The sequence below is a fragment of the Equus asinus genome, chromosome 2 (assembly GCF_041296235.1).
Source record: "Equus asinus isolate D_3611 breed Donkey chromosome 2, EquAss-T2T_v2, whole genome shotgun sequence".
In the NCBI taxonomy this organism is placed as follows: domain Eukaryota; kingdom Metazoa; phylum Chordata; class Mammalia; order Perissodactyla; family Equidae; genus Equus; species Equus asinus.
In genome coordinates, this window is record NC_091791.1 from 128,374,637 (window position 1) to 128,392,372 (window position 17,736).

At 34.9% G+C, this 17,736-nt stretch overlaps 1 protein-coding gene across 14 annotated transcripts in view; it reads left to right on the top strand.

Moving 5' to 3' along the window:
• MYO9A (myosin IXA) overlaps positions 1 to 17,736 on the top strand; it is a 289,527-nt gene that overhangs the window by 128,695 nt on the left and 143,096 nt on the right. For 11 of the 14 annotated variants that reach the window (XR_011498480.1, XM_070498757.1, XM_014849679.3 and 8 more), the window contains 2 exons: positions 1,432 to 1,627; positions 13,045 to 13,164. Coding sequence is in view for 13 of the 14 variants with exons in the window: in XM_070498757.1 (XP_070354858.1) it covers positions 1,432 to 1,627; positions 13,045 to 13,164 (316 nt within the window). In the remaining variant the exon portion in view is untranslated. The remainder of the gene's footprint in view (positions 1 to 1,431; positions 1,628 to 13,044; positions 13,165 to 17,736) is intronic. The other 3 variants (XM_070498775.1, XM_070498777.1, XM_070498794.1) reach the window with 1 other exon arrangement.

A 17,736-nucleotide genomic window follows, 5' to 3' on the forward strand; every position in this document is an offset into this window, starting at 1 on the left:
GTATGTATCAATCTGGGACCTTCTTCCAGGAGTGTAAAATTCTTGCCCTCTCTTTCTGTGGGGTATTTTAAACCATTTTCTTGTGTTCTATACCTTTCAACTCCCATTGGCAGGTGTTTTTTACTGCCTATTTATAGTCCTTAGGTAATATTATCCAACTTAAAAAATCTGTATGCTGAGACATGCAGATGTATTTTTTTAATTCTCTATAGAACTCTCAACATGTATGTCCGTCTGCCTGCTTGATGTCTGTATGCAGACATAGTTTGGTGGTTATGAATGGTTGTGTTTCAATATCTGTTCTTCCACTTACCATGTGATAGGGGCCAAGATAGTTAACCTCTCTGTGTCTCAGTTTCCTCATCTATAAAATAGGAATAATATCTACATCAAGGAGTTGTTAGGAGGATGAAATGAGCTTAAATGAGACAATATAAAATATAAAATGCTTAAGAGTGCCACACACATATTAACCTCTCAATAAATGTTATTTGCTATTATCATTATCATTATCCTCATCATCTCAAACTTCACTTGGACAAAACTGATCTCTTGATCCTCATTTCCTATCTCCTTCTTTCTTTTCCAGTCTTCTCCACATCAGTATATAGCACCTCCATATACCTAGTTACTCAAAACCAAAATAGAGGCATTAACCTAATTCCCTCATTCTCTCACCATGCCGTAATCCACCAGCAAGTCCTCTGCCCTTACCTCTAAAACATATCCCAAATATGGTAACTGTTTTCCCTTTCCGTATTACCACTGACATAGTCCAAGTCACTGTCAGCTCTTATCTGGAATATTGTAATAGCTGATCTCCCTTTCTCCATTCTTTGTAGAATTCTTTCCCTCTGCAGCAACCTTTGGTATTTATAAAACACCAGTTAGCTCATGTCATTACCCTTCTAGTGGTTTTCTTTTACCTTTGAATAAAATCCAAACTCCTAACTCCAGCTTACATAAAGGATAAAAGGATAGCTTATTTATTTGCCTCATGTTCTATTACTCTCACCCTTGCCCAGAATGCTCCAGCCCCTGGTTTTACTGCTTTTCTCCTAACTTGTCCAACTCATTACCACCTATAGTTAGTAGGTGTTCCCTTTTCTTGGAATGCTGTTCCTGGTCTTCTCAAATCTGGCTCGTTTTTGTTATTCGCCTCTCTCATCATTTTATGTGATACTGCTTCAGAGAGGCTCTCCTTCAGCAGTGTTTAACTAGCTGCAAGAAAATTGTGGGATATTCATTCTAATCTAAATGTATTATAGAATTCAGTAGTTTTAGGGTTGGATGGGACTTTATAGAAGATATCTGGTCTGGTTAGCTACCTAGAATAGAAATCACTTGTTGTAGTCCTTAGTCCTTGGTCACTCATTATCTTCTTGGTTTAATCATCTTTTCAACAATAACACTAGTACTTTTTTCATGTAGGATTTCCGGGAAAAAAATACAGATCATATGCGCCCTGACATTGTAGCTCTTCTGAGAAGTAGCAAGAATGCATTTATCTCTGGGATGATTGGAATTGATCCCGTAGCTGTTTTCCGATGGGCAGTTCTCCGAGCTTTTTTCAGAGCCGTGGTTGCTTTCAGGGAAGCTGGGAAAAGACACATTCAGAGAAAAACTGGTAAGCAGTAGATATTAGTATTCTACCATGCTGCTTCTTTTAGTTTTTTACCTGTCTAAGGAGTAGAGACATAATTTTATTCTGTTCTCTTTTCTTACCATACCCTAATATGTTTAAGACCTAATGAGTTCTAGTGAGTTTTATATGATTGAGTTAAGTGGATGTTGGTGTATGTGTGTATATATGTGTTGGTACATTTTTATTAATAAATACTGATAGGAATAATGAGTGTAAAGCACCTGGTATTTAGTAGGCAGTCAGTAAGACATTGATGTGATTTTTAAGCAAAAAGTGAAATTAGAATTATCATTTAATTATATAGAATTTATTATTGATACCTTTCTCTGTTTACTTCTTATGCCATAGTTTTTTACTACAGATGAAACATAATTTAATGTGGAAGCATAAATCAGGAGACAGAAAAATTAGGATGGAGGTGTAGTATAAGGTAGTGGAGATAACCCACTTCAGTAATCAATCAAGTGTTATCTCTTCTCCTGACTGATTTTGTGACTATTAGCAATTTTTCTTGGAGTGTAAATACTACCTTCAAAATTATAGGGGTAAAATCAGATAATACATGTAAAGTATCTGTTTATGAGGTGTCAATTTATTTTTCCCTCTTACCCTTAACTCAGTTCATTGGATTTCACTTGGAAATTTAGAAACGGATAGAGCAGGTTCCTTTTTCTGTGTGCCTCCTCTTAAATTATAAAATATCCCATTTCACATTCTGTAGGAAGGTATCTTCCTAAGCAGTTGTTACCTACTGAAAACCACACTGTTGCTTGCTGTAGCTCTAGCCTTAAATAGACCATTGCTGCCTAGTGAGGATTTTCTAATATATATATAGTCATTTAAAATAAAATTTTCTGCCCAGAGAAGCTTCAGTAGAAGTGTGCTAGGGCACACCTGTGCTTTCAGGACTCCCAGACTTACTTTTATGGCTTTTTGGCATGTGCACTAGCAGTAAAACTCTGAATTCAACTTGTATATATTTCAAATGAATAAGTATATTTGGAAGATTGTATTCCTAAAATTGAGTGGCAAAACTAATTGAACGTAGAAATATTTTTCAGCTTATGATATATGCAAACTGGCCTTTGTAGACAGGGAGAATTGTAGTTTTTTGGAAAATAAAAGAAATAGCTTAAACCTGCTTTGCCTTTTACAAAGTTATTTCTCAGAGGCTGTCTTTGCAAAAAACATGAGGAAAAGTTTTTCTTTTAAGGTGCATTCTTATTTATTACAGTGACCTATAAATTTTGAAAATTAAGCATCCTGCTAAGATTTTTGTATTTACTATTAAATATATTGTTTTCTGTAAAAGTTATTCACATTCTCTGTATGCTCCTTTGGCATGTAAAATATTATTTGTGAAAGTTGGTTGGTTGTATATTATTATCAATTTGGGCAAAGACATTCAATGTTATTGTAATCAGCAAACTGAACCTTTATTTAATCTCTACTTTGATAATTTCTAGATTTTTTTTGTTTTCTAATCTAGCTTTTCTTTCTGGCCAACATAGAGCTTCAATATAATAAACTTTTTGTGAAAACTCTTTTATTCTGGGATATAACGTGCATATAGAAAAGTGTGCAAAACAAAAAGATATAGCTTAGAGAATTATCACAAAATGAAACACCTCTGGAACTACCATCTAGGTTAAGAAATAGAATCTTATCAACACCCTAGAAATTCTCCTTGGACAAACTTTCTAAATTTCACTTTTTATCAAGGAAAATAAAAATCCTATGATTCATTTGCATTTTGAGGCAATGACTGAGCAAATTTCTTCCGGAGAATAATTGTTTGTATTAAAGTATATTAGTATCAATGCCAGCATTTAGCCTTTTTGCTTCCTCTACACCACTTACCACCACCTATTTTCTGGTGGGTTTGCGATAAAAGGATAGCATAAAGTTAGAACATTGTAGCATTGCAAAATGAAAACTAATGGAATTACTGTGAAAATTGATTTAAGTAGTAGATTCAGAACTTATATTGTGACCATAAATATAAATAATATACAAATATATCCAGGTGAAACAGGAATTGGAGATTATTTAAGCAGAAGCAGAATATATGGAAAGCAGAAGGTAACCAAGTTCAGATATTGAATGAGAACAAGAGGTCAAAGATAATACTTCTAGTGAAAAAAGAAGATGTAGACTGCAGAAGTACAGTATATTTTCACTTCCTTTGAGAGTATCTTTATAAAAAATTTCAGTGGACTCTTAGCTAATGGTCAACAAATATCCTGAGGGTGGACTAAAAAATCCTGGATATGCTCAGGGAATTCTCTGACATTCTTTTGCTTCATCAGGCCAACTGAACACAAATGAGAATATCATTGTAAAATCTACTTTTAACTGTTTAATTTTTTTTTGTAGACTTCCAAATGAAGGGACATAATGCCATTTTAAGGCCTTTAAATAAAAATTAATTCAATTTAATTATTCTTTTTAAGAACAAATCTGTTACAGTTGTAGACTCTGTATTATGGTGATCAGGAAACCATAAAATGTTCTTAGTGGAGTCATATAAGTAGGCAGCCTGAGTGAAGCTACATGTTGGCCCTGCTGGGAGGTAGAATGAGAAATGGTAATGATTTGTCTGGTCAGCAGTGAAGTTTTGGAGAACAGAGATTTCAGTGGTATCATCCGCCTTACCTCTGATTTACTCCTCCTGAGTAGGAAAGAGCATGGATTAGAGAGCACAGGGGAGATCATAACTTGACCTTGAATTGTACAGTATGTAGAAGTAAGTGCAGTGATGTTTTGTTTGGTTCTTTTGGAGTTACATGAAAGTATAGCCAAAGAGGAATTTTAATCAGTCTAAAAAGACTAGGCAGAGACAGGGAATTCAGCTGTGGCATTGGAATAAGAAGCAAGAACAAAAGAGTTCAAAGTATCATTCAGTTTCTTCATCTACAGAGAGAGAGACTGAAGCCATTCAAATAGTGTCTGCAAATAGACAGCTTTAATGTCTATTAACTTTAGTTTCTATATAACCTGTTCCCCTTCCTACCCCGCTCAGTGGACTGCATGACTAATGTGCTCCCAGTTGTTTCTGCAAGGGGAATAAGGGTTCCAGTGACCATCTCTTTTCAGAAATGGCCAGATACTAAAACTGATTGGATATGACCAAGAGTCTAGGATCTCTATACAGTACTCTGTCCCCAGTGCTACTCAATACTTAAGACAATCACTTCTGTATCAGGCACTGTAGTGTGGTGGTTAAGAGTGAGGGTTTTAGATTGAACATCAGCGAAATGTTGGAGTAAGGACCTCTGAAAATTCTTTCTTCTGTAAAAGCAACAAGAACACTTACAAAGAGTGTCAGAATAACTTTCCCAGAACTCAGGAAATTTGTCAAAGTTTTGTAGTAATATGGGAATTGTTTATACAAGAAAAAAAGCTGAATATTAGTAAAGACAGTACGCTTTGTAGTGTTTTAGCTTGCACTATTTGCATCCCTCCCTCTCCAGCTCCGTGGTAGCCTGGAAAACCAACATCCTAGGAGCACAATGAAAATCAGCAGTGTGGAAACCACTGGAGGAACTAGAAGGGGGTTGGAGCTCCTTCAAAGCCCCATTCCCAGAGAATTTTCATTATTTAGCCAATTGGGTAGTTCCCTGGAAGGCCCCTCTTATAAGCCTGTCTTTAACCTGATTTGGAGCTTGCCCTGCTTGAATAGCCTTTCCTTAGGGGTGTTGTCAAAAAATAATCAGAAGCAATTGTTGAACATTGCACCTCCCTGATGCAGTAGATACCAGTTGGGCAAAAACTAACCAGAACACTTTAAAGGAAAAGCTTGGGAATGAGGTCTCCATCATGTCTTTGAAAAGTTCCCACATATTCATGGGAATCTAGATAGCCATGCACATGCGTAGGGCTATGTACATGTCCAGGGGCTATATGCATAATCAGGAAAGACCTGAGAAGATCCTGATCTCTCACCTCTGGATAACCTTCAGGCTCTGTGCTAGCAGGAAGTGAAGGATAAGACAGAGTTGTAAACTGCCTAGCTGAGTGTTGGTGTGCCCCAGCAGACATACAGTGACCCTTGACAAAGACTGGGAGATTTATTGGTTTCAGGCATGTAAAGATATCTGCCTCCAGTCATTAGCTGACCGTTAAGCTAACTGAACAGAGATTTCCATGGTCACGTGTGACAAAGAATACAAACTTTATAGAATTAGTTCAGGAAAGTCCTAAACAAATAGCAACAACTCTCAGAAACAGCAACAAGAACAAAATCCTGGGGAGACGGGAGAATCTGATTTCCAGAGTTGCCATGTTATATTATTTAAAATGTCTGATGTTCTACACAAAATTACAAGACATGCAAAGAATATGACCTATACATGGGAAAAAAGAAATCAGTGGAAACTATCCCTCAGTAAAGCCAGACATTGAACTTACTAGACAAAGTCTTTAAGCTATTTTAAGTATGTTCTAAGACCTAAAAGCAACCATATCTGAAGAACTAAAGGAAAGTATGAGAACAATGTCTCACCAAATAGAGAGTATCAATTTTACATATATATATATATAAACTCTGAAATGGGAAAACTAAGTATAATAATTGAAATGAAAAATTCACTAGAAGAATTCAAAAGCAGATTTGAACAGGCAGAAGCCAGAATCCATGAACTTCAAGACAGATCAGTTGAGATTATCTAGTCTAAGGAATGGAACGACAAAAGAATGAAGAAAAATGAACAGAGCTTCTAGACCCGTGGGATACCATAAAGCATACCAACTTCTGGGAGTCCAGAAGGAAAGGAGAGAAAGGAATAGAAAAGAATATTTCAAGAAATAATGGCCAAAAACTCCTCAAATTTGATGAGAAAATTAATCTGCACATTCAAGAATCCCAACAAACTACAAGGAGGGTGAATTCAAAGAGATCAAAACTTAGATACATCATAATTAAACTGTCCAGAGACAGAGGATACTGAAAGCAGCAAGAGAGAAGTGATTTATCATGTGCACAGTACCCTCAGTAAGATTAACAGTTGACTCATCATCAGAAACCATTGAGGCTGGAGGGCAGTGGCTTGACATATTCAAAGTGCTGAAAGAAAAGGACTGTCAATTAAGACTTCTATATTCAGCAAAATCCTATCCTTCAAAATGATGGTGAAATGAAGACATTCCTAGATAAACAAATCTTGAGTGACTATTACTAGCGGATCTGCCCCACAAGAAATAACAAAGGAAGTACTTCTGGCCGAAATGAAAGGACACTAGACAACAACTTGAAGCACATGAAATAATAATGAGCACCACTAAAGGCAACTACAGAGTTAAATATGAGACAGTATATATTGTTTTTTTAATCTTGTAACTTTTTCCGCTCTAATCTGATTCAAAAGATAACTGTACAAAACCGTAATTATAAATCTGTGTTGATGGACATGTCATTTTAAAGATGTAATTTGTATGACAATAACAGCATAAAAGAGGAGGAAGGGAATGGAACTATATAGGAGGAAAGTTTCTATATGCTATTTAAATTAAGTTGTTTTTAATCCAGACTAGATTGTTATAAATTAAGTTGCTAATTATAATTCCCTTGGCATCTGTTAAGAAAATAGCTAAAAAGTAATTTAGCAAAAGAAATGAGAAAAATACTAAAATAATATACTGTAAAATATCTGTTTAATTCAAAAGAGAGTAATAAAATAATAGAGGAACAAAACAATATGTCTAAAGACATATGTGGAAGCTAAACACACTTCTTAATAATCAATAGGTCAAAGAAGAAATCACAAGGGAAATTAGAAAATGATTTGAGATAAATGGAAGAAAATATGTACCAAAATTTATAGGATACCACTAAAACAATGCTTAGAGGGAAATTTGTAATTTTAAAACTTTTATTAGAAAAAAAGAAAGATCTCAAATAAATAATCTAATGCTCTACTTTAAGATTCTAGAAAAAATGAGGAAACTAAACCCAAAGCAAGCAGTATGAAGGAAGTAATAAAGAGTAGATTTGAAAAAGATAAAATAGAGAATAGAGAACAATAAAGAAAACAAAACCGAAAGTTGGTTCTTTGAAAAGGTAAACAAAGTTGACAAATCTTGAGGTAGACTCACCACAAAGAAGAGAAAGACTTAACTTACTAAATTTTAGAATGAAAGAGGGGTGTTGCTACCAAGTGATGGAATAAAAGGCGTCACACTATGTACAGTTGTGTAGCAACAAATTATAACCTAGTTGAAATAGGCAAATTCCCAGAAAGATGCAAACAACCAATACTGACTCAAGAAGAAATAGAAAACCTGAATAGGCCTATAACAAGAAAAGAGATTGTATTGGTAACAAAAGAAACTTCCTACAAAGCAAAGCCAGTGAACAGTGAATTCACTGAATGGTTTCTATCAAATAATTTAGAAGAATTACCATCAATCCTTTATAAACTCTTCCAAAAATAGAAGATAAGAGACTATTTTAATTCTCATTAAAACCACAAACTAATATCCTTCAACAAAATCCTAGCAAACCAAATCCAGCAATACGTAAAAAGTATTATATACCATCATCTAGTGAAATTTACCTGGGAATGCAAAGTTAGTTTAACTTACAAAAATCAAATCAATGTTGTAGAATGTTAATAGAATAAATGACAAAAATCACATCATTGCCTCAGTAGACACAGAAAAAGCACTTGACAAAAACCAACACCTTTTATGTTTTTCTTCATAAAAACACCGAAGAACTAAGAATAGAAGGGGGCTTCCTCAACCTGATAAGGGGATCTATGAAAAACCCAAAGCTTACATCATACTTAATGGTGAATGACTGAATCCTTTTCCCCTAAGATCAGAAACAAGACAAGGATATCTGATTTCACCTCTTTATTCAGCATTGTCTTGGAGGTTCTGATAAGAGCAATTAGGCAAGAAAAAGAAATAAAAGACATCCAAATTGGAGAGGAAGAAACCATTTTGTTTGAAGACGACATATTGTAGATAGAATATCCTAAAGAATCCACAAAAAAAGCTATTAGCACTAATAAATAAGGTCATCAGGGTTGGAGGACACAAGATCAATATGCAAAATCAGTTGTATTTCTATACGCTAACAATGAACAACCTGAAAACAAAATTAAGTTGGTGCTCCAATTACAAGAGTGCCAACAAATACAATACTTACTAATAAATTTAGGAAAAGAATTGTAAGACTTGTTCATTGAAAACTACGAAACGTTGAAAAACCTTAATACCTAAGTAAATGGAAAGATATCCCAAGTTCATGCACTGGAAGGCTTAATATAGTTAAGATGGCAATACTTGATCTACAGATTTAACATAGTCCCTGTCAGAACCTCAGCTACCTTTACGCAGAAATTGACAAGCTAATCCTAAAATTGATATGTAAATAGACCCAGAAATGCAAGAAGAACCAAGTTGGAGGACTCACATTTCCCAATGTGGATTAGGCAATGGATTCTTGGATATGTCACCTAAAGCATAAGCAACTAAAGAAAAAATGGATAAATTAGACTTCATCAAAGTTAAAAACTTTTTTGCCTTAAAGGACACTTAAGAAAGTGAAATGACACTCCACAGAATGATAGATAATATTTCTAAATCATGTATCTGATAAAAAACTGGTATCTAGAATATATACAGAACTCTTACTACTCAATAATAAAAAACTAATAACCCAGTTAAAAAATGAGCAAAGGATCTGAAAAGACATTTCTCCAAAGAAGATATGCAAATAGTCAATAAACACATGAAAAGATGCTCAATATTATTTGTCATCAGGGAAATGCAAATTGAAGCCACAGTGAGATACTACTTCCCGTCTACTAGGATGGCTATAATAAAAAAGACAGGCAATAACAAATGTTGATAAGGATGTGGAGAAGTTGGAATCCTCGTGTGCTACAGTTGGAAATGTAAAATGGTACAGCCACTTTGTAAAACAGACTGGTAGTTACAGTTACATTTTACCCAGCAATTTCGCTCTTAGGTAGATACCCAAAATAATTGAAAACAGGTGTTCAAACAAAAACTTGTACATGATGTTCTTAGCAACATTATTCATAATGACCAAAAGGTCGAAACAACCCAAATGTCCATCAACTGATGAATGGATAAACAAAGTGTGGTAATCCATATACTGGAATGTTATCCTGCCATGTAAAAGAATGAAGTACTAGTACATGCTACAACATGGATGAACCTTGAAAGCATTTTGCTAAAGTGAAGGAAGTCACACACAAGAGGCTGCGTATTGTATGATTCCATTTACATGAAATGTCTAGAATAGGCAAATCTATAGAGAGAGAAAGTAGATTAGTGTTTGCTTAGGGCTGGAGTGGGTAGGCTGGGAGATGATGAGGGGAGTAATGGTTAAAGAGTATAGAGTTTTTCTTCAGTATGATGAAGATATTCTAAACTTGATTGTGATGGTTAAACAGCTTTGTGAATTATACTAAAAGCCATTGAATTTTCATTTTAAATAGGTGAATTGTATGCTATATGAATTATATTTCAATGAAGCTATTATACACAAACACAAAGAATGTCCGTAGTGGCTTTATTCATAATAGCCCCCATATGGAAACACCCAAATGTCCATCAGTGAAAGAAATGGATAACCAAGTTGTAATACATTCCTATCATGAAACACTGTTTGGCAATAAAAGGGAACAAACTACTGATACTCATAGCAAGTGAGTCACAAAGAATATTGAGCAAAAAAGCCAAACATGACAGAGTACATACTGTATGATTTTATTTTATTTAAGAACAGGTAAAGTAATATACAGTGATAGAAATCATAACTTGATTGCCTCTGGGAGGGGCAAGGATGGTATTCACAGGAAGGAGATAAAATAACTTGCTGATGGAGGTGTTTTATATTTTGATTGAGGATTACATGGATGTAAACATTTAAGCTCATCAAACTGTATACTTGAGATCAGTGGATTTTACTGTGTATGAAATATACCTTTAGAAAACGGCCCTAAGGTTTGGGAGCTGGCATTACAGAAACTTATAGGATCAGAGACATGGCTTCAGGTTTGAATGATACAATGGTGTTGAGATTGAGCTCCTATTGTGTAGTTTAGGAGCTTCAAAGACCTTGAGTTTTTCTGTAACTGAAAAGATAATTGAAAAATTCTGTTTGTTGGCCTTGCCTAGAGAAACAGGAAGAACCTTAGCAATCTGTTAGGCCTTAGATAAGGTTTAAAAAAAAGTTACCTTTAGAAAAAATCAGTGCCCTGTATCTTCACCATGCATGGATATGGAGTCTGAATTTATGCTGTGTGTTTGGTACATAATCTCAAGATAAGAAATTATCAAAACTAGACCAGGAGAAACTAGCATAAGCGGACATTAAATTAAACCTCTTTTAAGAGTTTCTGAGACTCCTCAGACAATAACCCCAATGAAAATGTACTTATAAACCATCCTAGGAAACCAGACCCACGTTGACAGGGAGTTGGTACACACAACAAATGAGCAATATCGCTTTAAGGTTTGGAAATAGTATTATAGTCTGTAAAATAATGTTTAAAATAGTTGAAGAGTTAAAAGGAGGCATAGAAAGCAGAATGAAAAAACAGAAGTTTGAAAAAGCTAATGTAGCTTTGATGGTGACAAAACAGTCACAGATAGAAAATGCCACAATTTATTAGATAAAATAAAAAATAGATTCCAGTGGCTGTAGTAATGTTGAGTGATTTCTTAAAACTACATAATAATTTAGTATATTTAATATCTTGAATTTTTATATAAAATAGTTTAATACCATAATCATCTTAAATTATTTCTGACCAGCAGATTATCAAGTTAGCTACTGAAGGGCCTGAAAGTCTGGTGGTAACTTTTTAAAATTACAGTTTGGATTGAGTATGAGTAGAACTCACCAGGTGTTTTTTTATTAAGTGGTCCCCCTCAGCTCATATCCATCCACCCCCTCAACTAACCAAGTGCATGTTAGTGTGAACCTGAGTATTCTTCCTCCAAGTAGTCCATTAAGGGGGAGATTATTGATAATAATGAGAATAAAATATTTTTACCGAGATCTCTTTTGACTTGTCTCTTTGAAACATTGAACGTTTGCAACTGTGGACTCTCCATATTGGATAAATGAGATAATGTTTTATATTAGCTTGCTTTTTAATTATTGGACATGAAAAAAATTTTTCAAATCCATTTTATTAAAAAAATCCTGCTTTTTATATTATTATCTGATGTTACGGTATCATAAGACTCTGTCTTCTTAGCTAAAATGTAATGTTTACTCTCTGGTTATAGAAATCAAGTTTAAGGAATCATAATTAGATTAAACCATGCTGTACAAACCTCTTTGAATGACTCTGCCTCTGTTTAACTTTTAACATGATTCTGTCTTGAGAATTATTCATAGGTAGTATCTGATTTCTAATTATACAGTAAATATGCACTAATAGAATGTTACTTCATTGTTTGTGTTGCTTAATTTACCTCGATCTATTGTTAAACTATTCACGTTTGTGTTGTAAAGGCAAACCTACGTAAATTTGAACTTAATGTCCTACCTAATTACTGTTCTTAATTGTCCTAGAGATGTTCTCTGGGTAAATGAAACTCAGCTCCCCCCAAAACCTGGAAAACCTGTATTCTCTTTTAAATCCATTTATCGATAATGTTTATGGTACTGAAACTTCCCCCCTCTTTGTTGCTCAAGTGACTCACTATTTCAGTAGCACTAATCTGGGGCTTTGGTCCTTACTTGAACATGCTCTCTTCCCTTTCCTACCAGTAGTTGATTCTGTCTCACTTTTCTAAGAAGTGGTGGTGAGCTACAGATTTTCCAGGTTTATTTTCAGATTTGTAAATACAGAAGCGCTGCTGGGTTTTCCTGCTCTATGGTGCTTTTCTTCTACTCTTTCTACATTGACACACTTGTTGGAATTCTTTCAACTGTCATTAATGGCAAGATTTATGAAAGAATTGTTTAACTCTTGGTAAATTGTTTTGGGTGTATTTCTCTTTGGGGTTCCATCAGTGTTCCTTGCATTGTTGCCAACTATATGCTAATTATATTTCAGACCTGATAAAAATGAGTCTACTAAAAAAAAAATGACTAAACCATACAAATTGTTTTTGAAATTTCCCTAGTATTTTAAATTAGAAATTTTTAATATGGTCTCAAGTCACAACTGAGTACTGAAAGGAATACTTTGAATACCTAACAAGGACCTTTATTTTTTCCTAGTATTTTTGGTAATTTCCCTAAATTAATTGGAAAAATCATTCACATTTAATCCCTATTACTTGATACATTTTTATATACTCCTAAGATAGTTGGCAGCATTGTCCTTGATTCTCTCTTGGTTTGGGCTTATATAATGTCTTTTTCTTTTCTCCATTTTTTTGTTTTTCTTTTGCTTCCTAAGGACATGATGATACAACGCCATGTGCAATTTTGAAAAGTATGGATAGTTTTAGCTTTCTCCAACACCCAGTCCACCAGAGGAGCTTAGAGATTCTGCAGAGGTGCAAGGAAGAGAAGTACAGTAAGGCTGCAAATCCTGATAAACTCTGTGTTATCATGTAACCATTTGGAAATGGAAACCAGGAACATTCTACACCAGGGTGGGACATAAATTGCATAGGCAGTGTGACCTCCATACTCCTTTGACCAGTCAGTCTTAGGATACTTCTATTGATACTTTAGTTCTTTCTATCAAAAAAATGGATATACCTGTTCTTTTAACTTGGATAACTGTTTGCCTATGATCCTTGAGTTCTTAATCATACTTGGTTACAGACTCTGAATTGGTTTCCATTTTTCTCTTTAAAGTAGCCAAATGTTGGGTAAAAATGAATAAGGATTTTTTTCCTGCTGATTAAAAAAAAAGCTTCATTGAACTCTAATTGAAGTAAAATAAATTGCATGCAAAAGTATACAGTTTGGTAAATTTTGACAGATATGTGCACCTGTGAAATTATCACCACAGTCAAGATAATTAACATATTCAACACTGCCAAAAGTTTCCTTTGCCCCTAATTCTGACTGATTTTTATGCTTGCTTATGCTTGAATTTCAACATCAGCAGTGCTGCTTTTGTGTATCATTGGTAAATCCAGTTAGTTTGAGTGCAGTCCCATCGCACTTTCCTATGTCTGGTTTCGGGCATAGCCACCACGTTAACGTTTTGGCTTAGGAAAGAATGACAAAATCATAGTGGATGTCCTTGTTTCATTTGTTTTTACAAAATTGGTGTAAAAAGTTGCCCTTGGTCTCCATTTCCCCCTTTCTATTCGTTATATGCTCATTCTGCATGAAAGTGGTTTCTTTTGCCTGTTGTTGGATTACACTTATTTGGTTAATGCTATAGTGAGAATAAAGGGGTCCTTCAAAATACTCAAAGCCTAACTCAGCAATTTGCATATAATGGACCTCATTACTTATATGTTCTGTTCTGTTCTGAGCTTTTTACAAGTCACCACAGTTTCACTTTGCTAATTTCACAGTTTTGTGATTGAAATTCTATGAAATTTTAGTATCCCGTTATCAGTGAAAGAAGAATGTAAGCAGAATTCCTAAAAGCAAATGTTGTGGGTTCTTTCTTCAGTTCTTACTTTTGCTGTCTTGGTATAAGAAAATGTGTAATGCATTTTGAAAAGTATTTTCTCCTTTTAGAAAGAAGAAACGTAAGTGTTTCCTTTAAAAAGACATTCTTAAATGTTACTCTTAATTATTGCTGTTGTTTCTAAAAGATATACAACAAGTCGTCATTCCTATTATCCATTTCCTTTTCCAAATCTTTTAATCCATGGGACATTATTTAAAACTGTCTAAATATTTTTTTGGAGCTTGAATTAATTCTTTTTAACTTTTAAATAATCAGCAAGTGGTTGATTTGCTTTGTTGATTTTCATTTTCTTAGTCTGATGACCCCAGGCCTGATTGTATGCCAGCTTAGTATATATATGGGTCTAGAATAGGAAGGCACCAATTTCACCTTAGGCTGCATGAGTAAATTGTACATTTGTCTGTGTTCACCTATAAATTTATTTCTATATTTGTGGAAGTTGGAGCTTTTCCATTATTAGTTTATTCCATTTTCCATTATAGTACTACCAATAATTAAAATTTTATATAAAATTATAAATTCAAGTTTGGGAGATTGTTTTTAAAAAGGATCAGGGGACTACCAGCCATGTGAAACCAGAGGACTACCAGATAATGGTGAATTGGTAAGATGAATGAACCCTCCCACAGGTAACAATAATAAAACCTGGAAAAAATGTAAGAATAGCAAACTGTTTAAAAGCACTGGAAAAAGACTCAAAATACTAAAAGACCAAAAAGAAACAGAAACCAGAGGAGACTTTATTCTATTAAGTAAGTGAATTTGTGGGTAAGAATTGTGAATTTGTGACCTTTTGCACAAGGTACTCTCCAACTTCCATAACTCCAGCGACAGAAAATCACAACTATACTGGGTTGAGGTGTCAGAGGACAAAGTTGAGGACTGGCAAAGCGGCTTCAGATTTAGGAGGATAATCCTGGAACTGAAAGAGCTGCCAAAGGGCTAAAACCCAAAGTTAGAGTATGAATTCTGGCAACCATACTTGGCTGACTGCTGTGAGTATCCAGGGAAGACTGTAGGAGCCCTGTCAAAAAAGCAGTGCAAACCAAATAGGAGATAACCTTTGAAAGACACAATTGCAATTGATGAGATTTGCAGGTTTGCTGCTTTTTTGACTGAGGGCTTTTTGTATTTGTGCATAGCTCCTGTGGGAGGGAAAGCCAAATTCTTCCTGCCTTAGTTGGAATCCCATAAGTAGAGGAGAGAGAGAAAAAGGCAGAAAAATACTTGAAGAAACAGTGACTGAAAACTTCTCACGTTTGGTTAAAAAAACTACCTTAGAGATCCAAGAAGATGAGTGACTTCCAAATAGAACAAATACAAAAGAAAACCACAACTAGGCACATTATAGGTTAACTGCTAAATGCTAGAGATAAAGAGAGAATCTTGAAAGCAGCCAGGAGAAAATATGACACATCAAATACAAGGGAATAATGATATGATTAACACCTGACTTCTTATTAAAAGCAATGGAGGGGCCAGCCCCAGGGCTGAGTGGTTAAGTTCATGTGCTTCAGCAGCCCAGGGATTCGCCAGTTCGGATCCTGGGCATGGACTAGCACCACTCATCAAGCCATCCTGAGGCAGTATTCCACATGCCACAGCTAGAAGGACCCACAACTAAAATACACAACTATGTACTGAGGGGCTTTGGGGAGAAGAAAGAAAAAAATTTTTAAAAAGCAATGGAGGCTGAAAAATATCCAAAAACATAATTAACCCCACCCCCCCCCCCCCCCAAACTCCAAAAACACAAATAATTTCAGGCAGAATTTCTGTATTTGTAGTTTGGGTCCAGGCAAGTTAACTATCTGTTAGAAGAAAAATTGTCAGTCTTCAGAAGAACATAACAGAATTCAGTGTTGCTACAGTGTATTATCTACAATGTCAGTTAGCAAAAGTACCATTCAGAAATGAAGGGAAATGACACTAGATGGTAACTTGGATGTATGGTAAGAAGGGTCAGATAGTAAATATTTTAGGCTCTGTAGGTCATATGGTCTCTGTTGAAACAACTCAATTTTGCTCTGAAAGGAGCCATAGATAAACATAAATAAATAAGTATGGCTGTGTTTCAATAAGACTTTGCTGTGGACACTGATATTTAAATTTCATATAATTTTCACATGTCACAAAAATATTCTTCCATTGAGTTTTTCCTCAACCATTTAAAAATGTAAAAACCATTCTTAGCTCGCAGGCCATGCAAAAATAGGTGGTGGGTTTGATTTGGCCCATGGACTCTAGTTTGCTGATCCATGAATTATTGGAAGGAATAAAGAAACCAGAAATAATAAATACGTTTAAAAATAAATGACTATGTATATTTTTTTCCCTTCTCTTAATCTTTTAACAAGATATATGACTGTTTAAGGTAAAAATTAGAATTGTTTTGGTGGTTTAAAACATGTACACAAATTCTTTGATACTCCTCCCTTCAAAAGGCATATGCTGTACTTAGTGACTCCCTCTAACAAACGGAATGTGGCACAAGTGACAGGGTATGACCTTCAAGATTAAGACATAAAAGGTATTGTGGCTCTTCCTCCTCCTGTTCATTTCCAGTGATTCTACCTTCTCTCTGCAGTGCCTATTCTCTGAGATTTGGCAGGGAGGAAATTAGAGGAGTGGGGAGAAATTGGGATTCTTGGGAGCATGAGCTGTAGCGTCACTTCCGCAAAGGTCAGGAGCTCTGGAAAGGAGAAGGAATAAGATGGTAGGAGGAAGAGAGAGAGATGGTAGAATAGAATAATCTCACTTCAATTTGAACTTATACTTCTGACCTTCAATCTAGTCTAGGGACAATGGAGATTGTGATGTTTGTGAATAAGATGAAGGATTAGCAATTGTGAGAGAAGAGCTATGGGCTTGATAGGCTTCACTCCTTTCACCTTGCTGACAGTGCCTGCCTTAATGTCCCTAACCTCAGGCATCAGTATGATCACACAAATGATTGAAATTTTAAAATATTGTCTGATCAAAATGAAATTAAAATAGAAATCAGTAACAGAAAGATATCTGAGAAATCCTCAAATATTTGGAAAATAATATACATAAATAACTCAAGTAAAGAAAAATTCAAAATGGCAACTTGAAAGTACTTTGATGTCAATGATAATGGCAAACACAACATATTACAACTTAGTAATGCAACTAAAGAAGTGCTTAGAAAAAATTCATAGCTTTAAATCCTTATGTTAGGGACAAAAAATAAAAAATCAATGATCTAAGCTTTTGCCTGATGATGCTACAACAAGAAGAGCATATTAGACCCAAAATAAGTAGAAGGAAGTAAATAATAAAGTTAAGAGCTAAAGTCAGTGACTAGAAAGCAGACCAACAGTTGAGAAAATCAGTGGAGATCAAAAGCTGATTTTTCAACAAGAGCAATGAAATTGATAAAACTTGAGCCCAGCACTGTCCAATAGAACTTTCTCTGAAGATGGAAATGTTCTCCAAGTATGCTGTTCAAAATTGTAGCCATTAGCC